General features: G+C 43.4%; 2 protein-coding genes across 2 annotated transcripts; both read left to right on the top strand.

Annotated features, from left to right (window-relative positions):
* On the top strand, positions 1-2,927 carry LOC143826386 (vomeronasal type-2 receptor 26-like). The gene is made up of 4 exons (XM_077315171.1): positions 1-107; positions 845-1,072; positions 1,238-1,364; positions 1,707-2,927. Exons 1-4 carry the CDS (start codon positions 30-32, stop codon positions 2,606-2,608), a joined length of 1,335 nt encoding a protein of 444 aa, XP_077171286.1. The 5' UTR covers positions 1-29; the 3' UTR covers positions 2,609-2,927.
* Positions 2,928-10,567: 7,640 nt separating this feature from the next.
* LOC143826558 (vomeronasal type-2 receptor 26-like) lies at positions 10,568-11,480 on the top strand. The gene has a single exon (XM_077315394.1). It carries the CDS (start codon positions 10,584-10,586, stop codon positions 11,478-11,480), a length of 897 nt encoding a protein of 298 aa, XP_077171509.1. The 5' UTR covers positions 10,568-10,583.
* The last annotated feature ends 3,407 nt before the right edge of the window (positions 11,481-14,887 follow it).

Genomic DNA, 14,887 nt, shown 5'->3' on the forward strand with positions numbered 1-14,887 from the left:
TTCATGCCATTGCACATGCTTTGCATACCATGCATTTCTCCAGAACCCCTGTTAGAGCATGGAGAAGAGGCAAAGGAACAAGATTTCGAGATCTTCCGCCTTGGCAGGTAATTTATTTCCACTCTATACTCAGTTCCCAAAGAACAGATTAGTCCAACCTGAGGCAATATCTAATAGGTTCCTCCATGAAAAACATGTGGAATGTTTTTAAAGGAATGGAAATAATCCAAAATAAAGAAGCCACAAAGTTGGGTACGGAAAGATCGTATGAGAGAAAACAATTTTTAAAAAAATAATCAAAAATATATGCATTAATTACATAGGGTAGTAAAACTATACATTAAAAACTCCTCCATTAGAATGGTGAACATGAGAATTAATGGTCCATCGATTTATATAATGTAAGACGTGTCCATATCTCTAGGTTAAAAATCTTGGATTGTACGGAATCAGGAATGCAACATAGCTAGGTTGATACATTTGACCCACATTACAAAAGAACCAAAGAATATTCTGCTACTCTGGATAACAGAATAAGAAATCCTTATCAACCTTAGCAACCTCTGGGAGCTGAAACAAAGAAGGGAGAAAAATACAGAGAAGAACCAAACTAACCCATAACACAAAAATCAAAAATTCAGGTGACATTGGTGCGTGTCCTCTTGCACTGCGATGATGTGAAGAGAAGGACTTCCGGACACCTGCACTTAATTAGGGCCCAGAGAAGAAAAAACTCAAAAAGTCCAAAGGGAAAAGGCTCGTACTGACGGGGCAAGAGAGATCAACCTTCAACAAAACAGCAAGGAATGACAGTTCCTCCTCTTAATTCTTCTTTTTCTACCAGCTCCACCACGTTCTTCGAGGCACTACATTTAACAACTCAGCAGGAGAAAAAGTGTCCTTCAATATCCACAGAGAAGTGGAGGGAGGAAGCGATATCACAAACCTGGTCACGTTCCCAAACAAGTCCTTCTCTAGGGTGCAAGTGGGAAGGTGGGACCCCAAAGCTCCTGAAGGAAAGAAATTGACCCTCCAAGAAGACCCAATGGTGTGGCAAACTGGCTTTGACCAGGTGAGGATTTTTGTGAAAATTCGGCGGATTGCTCTATTCGCTAAAATGTCTTTTGCTGCATAACCTGACCTTTGAGACTCCTTCCTGTTGTATAAAGCATTGTACAAAAAACACCTGCTGCTGCTTTGTTACATCCCGAAATGTTTTTTTCTCCTCGCATTATAGATTCCACCTCTCTCTCAGTGTAACACACATTGCCTTCCTGGTTCTCTGAAGAAAAAACGGGAAGGAGAGAAATTTTGCTGCTATGATTGTTCGCTGTGCCCTGAAGGGAAAATTTCAAGGCAGAACGGTAGGTCATGTAGCACCGGTCTCATAAGTTTATTTCTGATTATTGTTGGTAACGTACCAAATGATGTGTGCACCCACTCTTAAGACAATGTTTAACAACATTTGGGAAAGGATGAGCAACAGGGCTATTGGGCACCTGTTGACTATGGACACCTTTTTCAGGGCTCCACAAAGTCCAGAACTGTCTTTTCGGTGACCTTTTTCCAGGGTCCACAAAGTCCCGCCTTTTCGGTAGCTTCCTCTTATGTTTGGCAACGAAGAAAGTCTTGCTTTCTCACTCACTACAGTGTTGCGGATCAGGCCTGAGCACCATGCAGTAACTTCTTTTCCTCTTTTTTCTCAGACATGGATGACTGTATCAGTTGCCCAGAAGACGAGTTTCCAAGCACGGGACAAGATCGATGTCTGCCCAAGACAATCAGCTTTCTGTCTTATGAAGAAACTTTAGGAATGAGTTTGATTTCCATAGTTGTTTCTTTATCCTTTATCACAACAGCAGTTTTAGGAATTTTCATTAAACACAAAGACACCCCAATTGTCAAGGCAAACAACCGGGATATCACCTACATCCTTCTCATTGCTCTCCTCCTCTGCTTCCTCTGCTCTTTCTTTTTCCTTGGACAACCAGGCAAAGTAACCTGCCTCCTCCGGCAATCTGCTTTTGGCATCATCTTCACCTTAGCTGTGGCTTGTGTGTTGGCCAAAACCATCACCGTGGTGGTCGCTTTCATGGCCACCAAGCCAGGATCCAGCATGAGGAAATGGGTGGGGAAAAGTCTGACCAACTCTGTTGTCCTTTCCTGCTTACTCATTCAAGCAGTGATCTGCCTGCTCTGGTTAGGTACCTCTCCCCCATTCCCAAATTTGGACACACAGTCTTTGACCAGAGAGATCATAGCAGAGTGTAATGAAGGGTCGAGTCTCATGTTCTATATTGTCCTGGCCTACATGGGATTTCTGTCCATCATCAGCTTGATTGTGGCTTTCTTTGCCAGGAAGCTGCCAGATAGTTTCAATGAAGCCAAGTTCATCACCTTCAGCATGCTGGTGTTCTGTAGTGTCTGGGTGTCTTTTTTCCCCACCTACCTGAGCACCAAGGGGAAATATATGGTGGCCGTGGAGATCTTCTCCATCTTGGCCTCCGGTGGTGGATTACTGGGTTGTATTTTCTTCCCCAAGTGCTACATTATTCTACTAAGGCCTGAACTGAATGACAGGGAACAACTAATCAGGAGGAAGAAATAAAGACTTCCACTGAAGTTTCCTAGCTATTCTTTCTGTGGTTTCTGTGCAGGTGGACTAATGTAATCATGCATATTATGTGAACAAAAATATGACCAGGTTATATGAATGAGGATTGGATAATGGTTACATTAAACATTCACCACCTTTCCTAACTGAAATTTCCCATCTGGGTAGATTTTTAAAAAGAACAGTTGAACCCACTGCTCATTGTAAAACCTGTTAATCAGATACATTTGATCAGTTAATAACCTTTGACCCCTAAAAGCAAATGAGTTGAGGTCTAGAAGCTAAAGAGGAAAAGAAATGCTGGGTTATCTTCTTCCCCATGGGGCAAGTAATCTTCTTTTCTACGATAGTTCCTTGCATGGAGGGTAGAGGAATGGATGAATCTTTTTTTTAAATTCAGCCTGTAATTCTGCAGGCCTCATGTTTGCCTGTAGCATATAGCTTTCGATTTGCCTGCATTTTCCTCCTCTTATTTGTATGTTCAATAAAGATTTAAACTGAAGTGCTGTTCCCCTTTCTATCCCCTACACGGATCGGGTAGCCACCAGCTGGACATCCCTATTGTGGTGGTGGTGGCATGAGGGGTTAAAAGAAACCAAATAAATCACAGCCAGTTTCTGTGCTGATACATCACATCCGGGTATTGTTGGTACACCGACATGTTGGTACACGTATGCTTATGTATATATGTAGAGATGCTTTATAAGGAGGGAATTAAATTAGGTGATCAGTTACCAGTAACACAAGTATAAATTGCACACATATATATGTCAAGATACTAAAACAGGAGGGTGATTCTGAGCTCACTGGTTATGTATTTGTGATCTTGTGTGTATCACTTCCTAATAAAAGACACGCAACAACCAATATTTGGGCAGCAGAAACCAATTCTTGGTTGACATTTAAAGTTAACTCAAGTAGGGGGTTCCATAATCAAAGCAACATTCCTATTCTGGCTGCTTATCCATGTCTTGCTGTGAGCTTTGATAGTTTCTCCCCTGCAACTATCACAATAACTGTACTAGCACCCAGGAACTGTTCAAATGGCTTCCATCGGGTTGCATTGCCACAGTACACTGTGGACTATTCTCAAACACTTAGAACTTCCTGTGATCCCAGGAACAGTTTGACAGTTTAATTTGGGTCTACTTTTCCTGTTGATGCTCCTCACTTATGGGAATCTCAGAGCCATTTCTTGCTTGGTGTCTTACGGAGGAGCAGGAGTGGCCTACGGACAGAATTAAAAGTAAATTGACCATGTATCTAAGAAGGAATGTCTCTCAAAGCCAACTTGGTAATTAATTCCCTCTGGAATTGCCCATATCCATGTAATTTGTTCCCATGGTCAAGTCTCCGGTGGTTCTGGAGAAAGTGCAAGAAACGCACCAATAAACAAGTTGGTGAGCGGCTATTTTAAAAACTGCCCCTGAGAGTTGGGAGGCAAAATTCATAACATGCTTTCAAAATATATCCTTTGTGAAATCTGAAGTTTAACATGGCAATTATATTTTGATGAGCTTGCCTGGGGGATTGTAATGAAGGGGACATTGGTAAGAAATATCCTTTGCACTGTTCCGGGTTGTATATAATGATTGACATTTGTGATATGTCACGTAGACCCTCCTTTTCTTTTGTTTCCTGTTGCTGTTATTATCTTGTTTTTATTGAATTAAAAATGCATTAAGAAGAGAGTGGGGAGAGACGTCTAGGCAGGGCTCTGCCTGTTTGGTCTTCACCATCTTGCTTGGGGGAGACAGATGGGCCCTGAGTCAACGTGCAAATTCCTGCAAGGCAAATATTTGTAACCAGACCATGGCAAAGAGGAAGATTGATCTCTTGCCTTTGATAAATGCATTGATAGAGTCACAGACCACTCAAAGTATAATCATGCTGATGCTGTAGATGAACTCAGGAGCTCTGCCTAAAGGATGGTGGGGTTTGTAGTACTGCTAATATTCCTGGACTGCATAGATAGCGCGAGGCATCCAGCGATTAATCGTCTCCCCGTTCTGCCTCAGTGGTACCAACCAGGGGACTTCATAATCGGTGGGATTGTTTCCCATGTCCTTTTCCACTATCATACCGTTACATTTACAGCTCCTCCATCGTGGGACAATGTTGAGTCTTCAGAGTAAGGCACCCCCAACCCCTTCTCTAATTTCAGCAGGGTCCCATCAGAAGCCTGACTCATTCTTGGTAAAGATGCTCTCAGGAAGAGACTCACTGCTTTCAGAGGGGCAGCCATGTTAGTCTGTTGCAACCAAAATAAGCAGCTGTCTGGTCCAATGTAAAGATTGATAGGGTTTTATTCCACCTTGAGCTTTTTCTGGACTATGGGCAGCTTCATCAGACGCAAGGTACTGGCTCCTGACTAGGGGGTCTTTTGATGAAGGAAGTTTTGGGGGGATGAATGAACTGAAGGTCAAAGGGCCATAAGTTGCAAAACGAATGGGGTGAACTTGAACAACTTGGGTTTTCTTACTTGATATTCGTTATTTATTTTAGCAAACCCTGGTTTAGCCTAACCTTCTGAGTGTACTGTGTTGGTATTTTCGTTCATTACAATTTTGATGCGACACCATTTTGTAATGTGTTCTGCCTTGTGGACCCTGATCGAGTGGAGTGGAAAGGTAGCATGTAAACAATGTTGTAAATGAATAAAATAAAACAGAGGGGAAAGCAAGTAAGGAGAGTGTATTCAAGATTAAGAAGTGCCATTGGCATTTCTTTGCTTCCAATCAGGGAACATTTGGCTGTGTTTCGATTTGTATCCTCACAAGAATTGCTGTTGTGAATTTCGGTACCACCACCATTCAATCTTTCTTTTAAAAAAAAATCAAGCTTATGTGAAGTTAATTGGAGCGGAACATGTTCCATATTGTAATAGAATGACCTGGGAAATTCTTCAATTATCACCTAGAAGAACTTTAAAATCTATTTACAGGAGAATTACCAAGTTCTACCAACATATGCTCGCCCTGACCTTTGCTGTGAAAGAGATCAATGAGAATCCCCACCTTTTGCCCAATGAGACGCTCGGCTTCCACATCTGCGATAACTACAACATCAATGAGATGACTTATTACAGCACCCTGGAACTGCTCTTCAAATCCCGCCAGTTTGTCCCAAACTACCGATGTGACACCCAGAAAAACCTTATTGCTGTCATTGGGACTCTTGATTCTGAGAGCTCCTTCCAGATAGCAAACCTTTTGAATCCCTTTAAGGTCCCACAGGTGAGATCCCTGCACAGAAGAAATGGGGACTTTTTTTTTTGAAGATTGCACATGAAGTTCTGTTTTCTCTTCTTATCCTGGAAAGTTGAGGCAATGGGGGGGGGGGGTCATCCATGAAAGGCCAACAGACAAATGATGCTTATTCTTTATGTGGATGTGTATTTTCTTCCTTGTTGCTGAACCTTAACTATTTCCTTCTCTGTCTGATGAGTGGAACATGAAGGATATTTTTGACTCTTCTTCTTCAGTTTAAACTCATTACCTCAGGTGCTTTACACTCATGCCTATAGGAACTTTTCCCTGCCCTCCTCCAAGTGACAACTTTTCAGGTCATTCAAGTGAGCTATCATGTCCTTCTTCACCTCCTCTTCTCCAGGCTGAACATTCCCAAGTCCTTCAGCCTTTCCTCATAGGGCTTGTTCCCCAGGCTCCAGATTATTCTTGTTGCAGACTAAGGTTTGTCCCAGGCTCTCTTTTAAAAGTAGTGGTGCTCATGGTGGAAAGCTGAAAACTGCCATCAAGTGACAGCTTACAGTCACCCTGTACAATTTTCCCAGCAAGACACATTCAGAGGTCTGCCTCTATGCAAACCTGGATGTCTCTGTCTGGAGTTCTCCCATCCAAGTGTTAATCATGGTTGACTTTACTGAGCTTCTGAGATCCAGATCATGGCCACCTGTGGAAGATCATCTGGGATGATTCTTTCCAATGGCAACATTATCAAATGGTTCTATTTGGATGACATCCCTATCTGGCAGTCAAGTGGGGAGGAACTCTCTTGCATCTCTGCCCCTCACATTACCCAAGCTGGTTCTAAATGTAGTTAATGTTTCTCTTTTGCTTATTTACAACTCTTATATTAATGAAGAGGATCCATTCAGGTGAGATTTTGATTTGTTCATTATCACATGCCCCTCCATTTCCTTTGACTCTTGCTGAAATCTGAGTATTCATTTGGCAAATGTAGAGGGAATCATCAGGTAGGCTGAAGCATACCAAATCTTCTAACGCATTCCTAAAATCTCTACATTTCTTCTTAGTTCACCTATGGATCGTTTGCTTTAGAGGACAGGGATACCAAAGAGTTCTCCTTTTACCGCATGGTCCCAAATGAAGACCATTATTATCTCGGAATTGTTCGATTGCTTCTCCATTTTGGATGGACATGGGTGGGGCTCCTAGCTGCCGACGATAGCAGCGGAGAACATTTCTTACAGACGGTAGAGCCATTGCTTGCTGAAAGTAGAATCTGTTTGGCCTTTACTGAAAGAATCAGACAGAAAATACAATGGGACGATCATGATGATTTTACAAGCCAAGTCCCATACCTAGATAATTATTTCATAGACAAGAAAATCAGTACATTTCTCTTCTATGGAGATCCAAAGACCATTCTCATATTGAACGCTTACCTTTTTCTTGGGCCCTTCGCAAGTCTCCATATATTTAAAAAGGTGTGGATTTTGACAGCCCAGATTGATTATGTCCTGACAGGCATCCAAAGGTTTGGGGATTTCCGGTTCTTCCATGGGGCAATCTCTTTCACAATCCACTCCCGTGAACCTCCAGGTTTCAGGACTCTACTTCAAGGCATAAAACTTCATGGCGAAGAAAGAAACGAGTTTCTAAAGTACTTCTGGGAGCAGACATTTGACTGTATACTTGCAGATGGGAAGGAGTCTGCAGAAGATGATGATGCTTGTACTGGGGAAGAGAAGCTGGAAGAACTCCCTGCACCAGTTTTTGAAATGCACATAACTGGCCACAGCTACAGCATTTACAGCGCTGTCCATGCCATTGCACATGCTTTGCATACTGCACACTCCTCCAGATCCCATGTTAGAACATGGAGAAGAGGCAAAGGAACAAGTTTTCAAGATCTTCAGCCCTGGAAGGTAATGTCTTTGCCGGTCTATATTTTTCTTTCAGTGAACAGATTAGCGCTACTCGAGACAATATCCAATGGTTTCCTCCACGAACAACATGTGCAATATTTCAGAAGGACTGCCAAGTTGGCCTAAAGTAGAAGACCAAGGAGATTAAACTGGTCTCAACCAGAGCTAAGGCTGTTTTGTACCTGGCCCTGGCCGAGTGGAACATGCTGTTGAAAGAGATCAGAGCCCTGTACATCCACCAACTGTTCTTCAGGGCTTGTAAGACAGAGTAGTTCTGCCAGGCATACGGTTGAGTCCAGAAGTAACATCAGAAACCAACTGGCCTCTCTTTCCAGTTCCACCAGGCTGAAACTTTCTATACAGCTCCTTCTTCCACACCCATAAGAGATAACATTAAGGACAATCTTAATGTTTTAACACAATGTTTAAATTGGATTGCTAATGTTTTAAAGCTTAGGTTTCTCGTATATCGGATTTTGTAAATGTATTATTATAATTATAAATTTGTAAACTGCCCTGAGTTTTCAAAGACAGGGTGGTATATAAATCTCAAAATAAATAAATAATGAAAGAGCTAGATTCAGGTCCAGAAGTACCCTGGAGAACAGATTTTCACAATACAAGTTTCTGGGGGGGGGGGGTCAAAGCTGCCTTCCCAGATATGGAATGTTTTTGTATACATTGGACAGGAGGCAATGTTTTGTGGGTTCAGATCTCCTTCTAGATATCAAACCAGTCATCAACCACATAAGGCTACCTCATACCAAACAAGGCTATAGGTCTCTCATCCACACAGTATATGTAGCTTTGGTGTTCTTCTATAGAGTTTCTTCTATTGGATCTAGTAGGAAGCATATAGCAAAGTGTCAGCCAAAAAAAACCCCTTCATAATATTTAGATGAAAAACACAACATCATGCTAATTCTTTATTTTTCCTTTTCAACCAGCTCCACCTTTTTCTTCAAGGCGTTGCATTTAACAACTCAGTAGGAGAGAAAGTGTCCTTCAATACCCACAGAGAAGTGGAGGGAGGAAGCGATATCACAAACCTGGTCACGTTCGCTAACAAGTCCTTCTCTAGGGTGAAAGTGGGAAGGTGGGACCCCAAAGCTCCTGAAGGAAAGAAATTGACCCTCCAAGAAGACCCAATGGTGTGGCAAACTGGCTTTGACCAGGTGTGGATTTGTGTGGACGTTCCAGGGACTGCTCTATTCTCCAGATTTTCTGTTGCTGCATAACCTGGCCTTGGTGGCTCACCCATTGTTAACATGTTAAAATAGAAGTACTGCGCATAGATAGCCCTCATAATCTCACAGAAAGTATTTTGTATCATGCTGAAATACCTTGAAATGTTTTCCATGCATGGATTAGGATGTAGTGGGTATGTTCGGGAACCAAGGAATGTTTTGAATGCGTCACAACCAGGAACCCGTTCTCTATGCCAGTTTCATGGGCCTTTCTTTTCTCAGATCCCCAGTTTCCTTTCAAACTATGAAATTATTCAACCAGTATCAGCATAGCAACATGTTTTAGAAAATGCTTGTTCTTATACATAGAATTATCCTCTTTCCTGAGACAGCAAATCATGAACAGCACAGTAATGTCTTCGGAAACGGGGTGTTGGAAAAGAGTTGTATGGATACTTCCTCCTGCCAAAAAGACAAATACATGGGTTGTAGGTCAAGTCCAACTTGAACTCTCCCCAGAAGTGAAAAAGACTAAACTTTTGTTACATACTGAGAAGACAAAAGTCACTGGAACAGACAATAATGCTTGGAAAAGTTGAAGGCACCAGGAGAAGATGGGTAGACAAAGTCAAGGAAGGCATGACCCTCATCTTGCAAGACCTGATCAAGGCTGTTTTGGAGGACATGGATTCATGGGGACTTCATGAGTTGGAAGCTACTTGAAAGCACTTAACACACACTCTCTCGTACACATACAGACATGCACAAACACACAAAGTCTTCTTGTTCACCTCTTGAAATGATTTTTTATAGGTTCCGCCTCTATCTCAGTGTAACACACGTTGCCATCCTGGTTCTCTGAAGAAAAAAATAGAAGGGGAGAAATTCTGCTGCTATGATTGTTCACTGTGCCCTGAAGGGAAGATTTCAAAGCAGAAAGGTAGGTGACCTAGCACCCACCTGGTAAACAAGTTTATTTCTGATGACTGTTGACCAACTAGTAATATATCAAGTTGTGTGACTCTTCTTTTACGATCATGTCCTACAACATTCAGTCTGGGTACCTTTTTCAGGGCTCCACCAGATCCTGATCTGTCCTCTTGGTGACAAGTACCCCATAGGTTGTATCCTAGAGATCCATTCTGCCAGGGGAAATGCCTTCCTCTTGCATTCAGCTGACTACCATGGCCCAAGGAGGCCACTGCAGTAAGCTGGGCCAATTGTTAGATTGCTCATTCGTCCCCATGAAAATCCATCTTGCATCTTTTCGAAGCCTCTAGAGATCCCCAAACACAGAAAACCAGTCATAGGAAGCCAAGAAATTGATTGTCTTGTTTGGAAATGTGAATGAGCAGTTAGAGTTAGATCACCTTATATGATTATGTCTGATCAAGCCAGAACTGACTTCTGGCAGCTTCAGCAAGATCTAAGGTAGCTTGCCATTGCTCTTCTCGGCAGAAGGTCTCCCACTCAATTCCTGAATGGGTTGAAATGCCAATATGTGAAGACATTGGACAATGCCATTCTGCCTTCCTTCCCTAGATCAGCATCAGAAACCCACAATGGAAACTGAGGAAGTATTGTTTTCTTGCCCATTATGATCAGACTGCAGATGCATGGGGCAACTCCGTTTCTTTCTATTTTGTCAGATATGGACGACTGTATCAATTGCCCAGAAGACGAATATCCAAGCAAGGGACAAGATCGATGTCTGCCCAAGACAATCAGCTTTCTGTCTTATGAAGAAACTTTAGGAATGAGTTTAGCTTTCATAGCTATTTCTTTATCCTTTATCACAACAGCAGTTTTAGGAATTTTCATTAAACACAAAGACACCCCCATTGTCAAGGCAAACAACCGGGATATCACCTACATCCTTCTCATTGCTCTCCTCCTCTGCTTCCTCTGCTCTTTTTTATTCCTTGGACAGCCAGGCAAAGTGACCTGCCTCCTCCGGCAATCTGCTTTTGGCATCATCTTCACCTTAGCTGTGGCTTGTGTGTTGGCCAAAACCATCACCGTGGTAGTCGCTTTCATGGCCACCAAGCCGGGATCCAGCATGAGGAAATGGGTGGGGAAAAGTCTGACCAACTCCGTTGTCCTTTCCTGCTTACTCATTCAAGCAGTGATCTGCCTGCTCTGGTTAGGAACCTCTCCCCCATTCCCAAATTTGGACACACAGTCATTGACTAGTGAGATCATAGCAGGATGTGATGAAGGGTCCAATCTCATGTTTTATGTTGTCCTGGGCTACATGGGATTGCTGTCCATCATCAGCTTGATTGTGGCTTTCCTAGCCAGGAAGCTGCCAGACAGTTTCAATGAGGCCAAGTTCATCACCTTCAGCATGCTGATCTTTTGCAGTGTCTGGGTGTCTTTTTTCCCCACCTACCTGAGCACCAAGGGGAAATATATGGTGGCCGTGGAGATCTTCTCCATCTTGGCCTCCGGTGCTGGCTTACTGGGTTGTATCTTTTTCCCAAAGTGCTACATTATTCTACTGAGGCCTGAGCTTAACAACAAGGAACAGCTAATAAGGAGAAAGTAGTAAAGGATAAACCCGTAAGGATTCCCATTGTTGTTTAATATATACTATTTTATAGTTAGTAAATAGGGGAGAAACCAGTCTTATGTTGGGGCACCTGCATGACAATACTATGTACAAACCAACAAATCTTTGGCCTAGTTCAAGTCGGGTAGCTGTGTTAGTATTTCTGTAACAGTAGTAAAGAGGATAAAGTGGGTAGCCGTGCTGGTCTGATGTAGCACAGCAAAATCAGAGTCCAATAGCACCTTTAAGACCAACAAAGATTTATTCAAGTTGTGAGCTTTCAAGTGCATGCACTCTTCCTCATTAGTAGTTCATTAGTCTGAGGATGAGTGCATGCACTCGAAAGCTCACAACTTGAACAAATCTTTGTTGGTCTTAAAGGTGCTATTGGACTCTGATTTCGTAGTAGAAAAGAGGGAGAGTCTAGTAGCTCCTTCTTGTTCCACAGGGACTGCATGTCAAATCTCTTCCACCAAAACTTTGGTGAGTGACAATGATATTGTGGCACCTTTAAGACCAACAGAGTTTTATTCAAGGCATAAGTTTTTGAATGATCCTGCTCTTCGCTCTGCTCTCTGAGTGTTTTTGCTCTGCTTCTCTTCTGGCCAACCTCACTGTGTCACTCATGGCACAGTAGTAGTCAGCAGAGTCGCTCAGCTGGCTGATGGCTTTCCTCATGTTGAAAGTTTTCTGCTTTTTGTTGTGGTCAGCACTGAAACCTCGACGTGCCTCTTCTGAGACATCATTGCTCCAGTCCTTCAGGAAGTTTTGGGGACCCTGGCCGGGAAGCTGAATATACCAGAATGGATAAACGAGGAGAGTTGATTGATAGCTACATTCGAGAAATATTGGCTCGCCTTGAGTGACCATGATGGGACCTTTGGTTTGGTAAACAGATTGCCCAGCAGTCCTTGCTGTAGAGAAGAAAATGCAGATAAGATGAACTCAGGTGGGCAGGCCAATAAATCGAGGCAAAGCTGTTCTAGTTCAGGAATTCTGATATTAAAATACAATAAAACCCCATAAAACCATCCCTTACAGCAAAGGAGGCAGGCAGTTAAGCCTTCTATTAACCCCTGAACCCTTCCCTCCTCCTCCAGCCATTGGGAGTGAGGCACCATATCTGGCTGAACCTTGAAGGGGATCCTCAGATGGAACACCAGGTCTCCACCCTGTTTAAATTGTCCCTCTTTTGCTACCTGCCTCGCTTCAAGCCCAGCTCCCAAACTTCATGTGAGACTCAAAGATCCTCTTAAATCTCTTGAGTGGAAGCTCACCCGTGCTATCTCTGCAATGGCAGAAGAAAGTTGAGCAGCCTGAATTGACCAGATTAGCCTGAGACCATTAGAGACCCAAAACTAAGCCAGAAGTGTTTGGATGGGAGACCACCAAGGGAAAGGAAGGTTGTCAGAATAAAGGTAATGGCAAGCCCCCCATTTTCTGCTCTTGCCTTGGAAAGCCCATAGGTCGGTTGCAATTTGGCAGCAGTTAATGAATGAAGCAGGTAAACCAAACATGATGATTAGAGGAGCAGGAGGACAGGCAAACCCAGGGAGCTTTAAAGGCATCAAGACAAGAGAAAGAATGAATCAGTCATGACTTACTGAAAGCTGCCATGATCACCACACTCAGAGTCCAGAGGAGAAACATGTTCCTGGTTTTGTCAGGGACAGCTGGCTGCTTTTGCTGCTACTCCTGGAGACGTTAGTTTCTTATCTCTGGGCTTTGTGCTGCTCAGTCCACTGGAGGAGAAGCCTGCCGCTGAGTCCTTCCCCTTTGTGCACCACCAAAACAAAAAGAGTGGTGAGGGGAAAAGCCACAGGATGTGGCTAGCAGCTAGATCTGAATGCCAGCTTTAGGGGGGGAAACACCCTCCAACCTTTGACCAAGTGTGGGACACATTGATGCAACAGCGCCTCCTAGTGATGGAAAACCTCATGACAGCAATAAGGAAGAGGTTGCCGAATTAAAAGATATAAACCCTTCACTCCCGTTTTTTTCCATCGCCACATGTCCCAGGCACCCAGATAGCTTTCCTACAGCAGCTTGGTGTTGTGTTTAAGAGGAGCAGCTGGAGAACTGGGTTTGATTCATGTGGAAGTTGGCAATTATCATGCCCAAGTAAATGCGTCTTCTGCACTCACCCCAATCCTGAGAGTTTTTACTCTGCTTCTCTTCCAGACAGCTTCACTGTGTCACTCACAGCACAGTAGTAGACGGCGGAGTCGCTCAGCAGACTGGTGGGTTTCCTCATGTGGAAGGTCTTGTTTTTTTTAACATGGACGGCTTCGAAACCTTGACGAGCCCCATCATCTGAGGCCGATTTTCCCAACTCCCTTAGGAATAGCTTGAGAGGTTGACCAGGGTGCTGAACATACCAGAACGGATAGTACTGAGTAGATGAGGCAACTTCATAGCGACATTTGAGAAATATCGGGTCACTTTCGGTGACGGTCACCATTCCTTGTGATTGGTTCACTGACAGGCCAGTGGTCCATTCTGTGGAGAAGGAAATAATAATAATTATTATTATTACTATTATTATTATTTAATTTATTACCTGCCACTCCCAAGTAGGCTTGTGGCGGGTTACAGATGTCCAGTTAAAACCCCCATTAAAACCCTATTAAAATGGACAAAAAATACAACTACATTGGACCAACAACCCAACATCATGGCAGAACCACCCCCCTACCCCCAACCCCTACCTCTAGAGGGAGGAGGGAAGAAAGAAAATAATAAAATTGCAGCTTACACTGGGAGGGGGGGGGGCATCAATCTCCCCTCACTGCCCCAGGATAAACAATAGACCTGGCGGAAGAGATCCGTTTTGCGGGTTCTGCGGAATGCTGGAGGATCCCACAGGGCCCGCAGCTCACCTGGGAGCTCATTCCACCAGACTGGGGCCAGGACCGAAAAGGCCCTGGCCCTGGTCGAGGCCAGGCGGGCTTCTTATAGCAGAAGAGCTGATATCAGAGGAACAGGAGGGTGACTGGACAGTCAACCCCATGCCAGCTCTGGGGTACCTCCCACCTGTAGATAATTTCAATCAAAAAATGAATTTCTTCTGCACATTGACTTCAGTGTTTTCTTTCAATACCTGTGCTAATTGAGTTTTTCTGGTGTGGGGTTTTTTTGGGAGGAGGGGCATGGGTTGGACCCCAGCAAGAGATCTCCATGGATAGAATGGCCTCTGATAATTAAAGGATTGTTCCAAGCACACCACTTGTAGCAGTCAAAAATGCCCCCATGGGGGTAACAGTCAAGCTCCAATTTGTGGTTCAGAATTTTAATCTATTTTATTTATTTAATGGAATATACTGGGTTTTGTTGCATTTGAGATCTTGTAAACTGCCCCGAGACGGTATGTCCAAGAGGGGTGGTATATAAATCCCTTAATAAAT

Source organism: Paroedura picta, chromosome 16, assembly GCF_049243985.1.
Source record: "Paroedura picta isolate Pp20150507F chromosome 16, Ppicta_v3.0, whole genome shotgun sequence".
NCBI classification, from domain to species: Eukaryota; Metazoa; Chordata; class Lepidosauria; order Squamata; family Gekkonidae; genus Paroedura; species Paroedura picta.

Excerpts from the sequence above, each read along its gene's own strand:
- LOC143826558 (XM_077315394.1), top strand. The coding sequence starts at position 10,584 with ATGGACGACTGTATCAATTGCCCAGAAGACGAATATCCAAGCAAGGGA.
- LOC143826386 (XM_077315171.1), top strand. The coding sequence starts at position 30 with ATGCATTTCTCCAGAACCCCTGTTAGAGCATGGAGAAGAGGCAAAGGA. Across the intron at positions 108-844 it reads GAGATCTTCCGCCTTGGCAG|CTCCACCACGTTCTTCGAGG; the intron begins GTAATTTATTTC and ends TTTTTCTACCAG. Across the intron at positions 1,365-1,706 it reads GAAAATTTCAAGGCAGAACG|ACATGGATGACTGTATCAGT; the intron begins GTAGGTCATGTA and ends CTTTTTTCTCAG.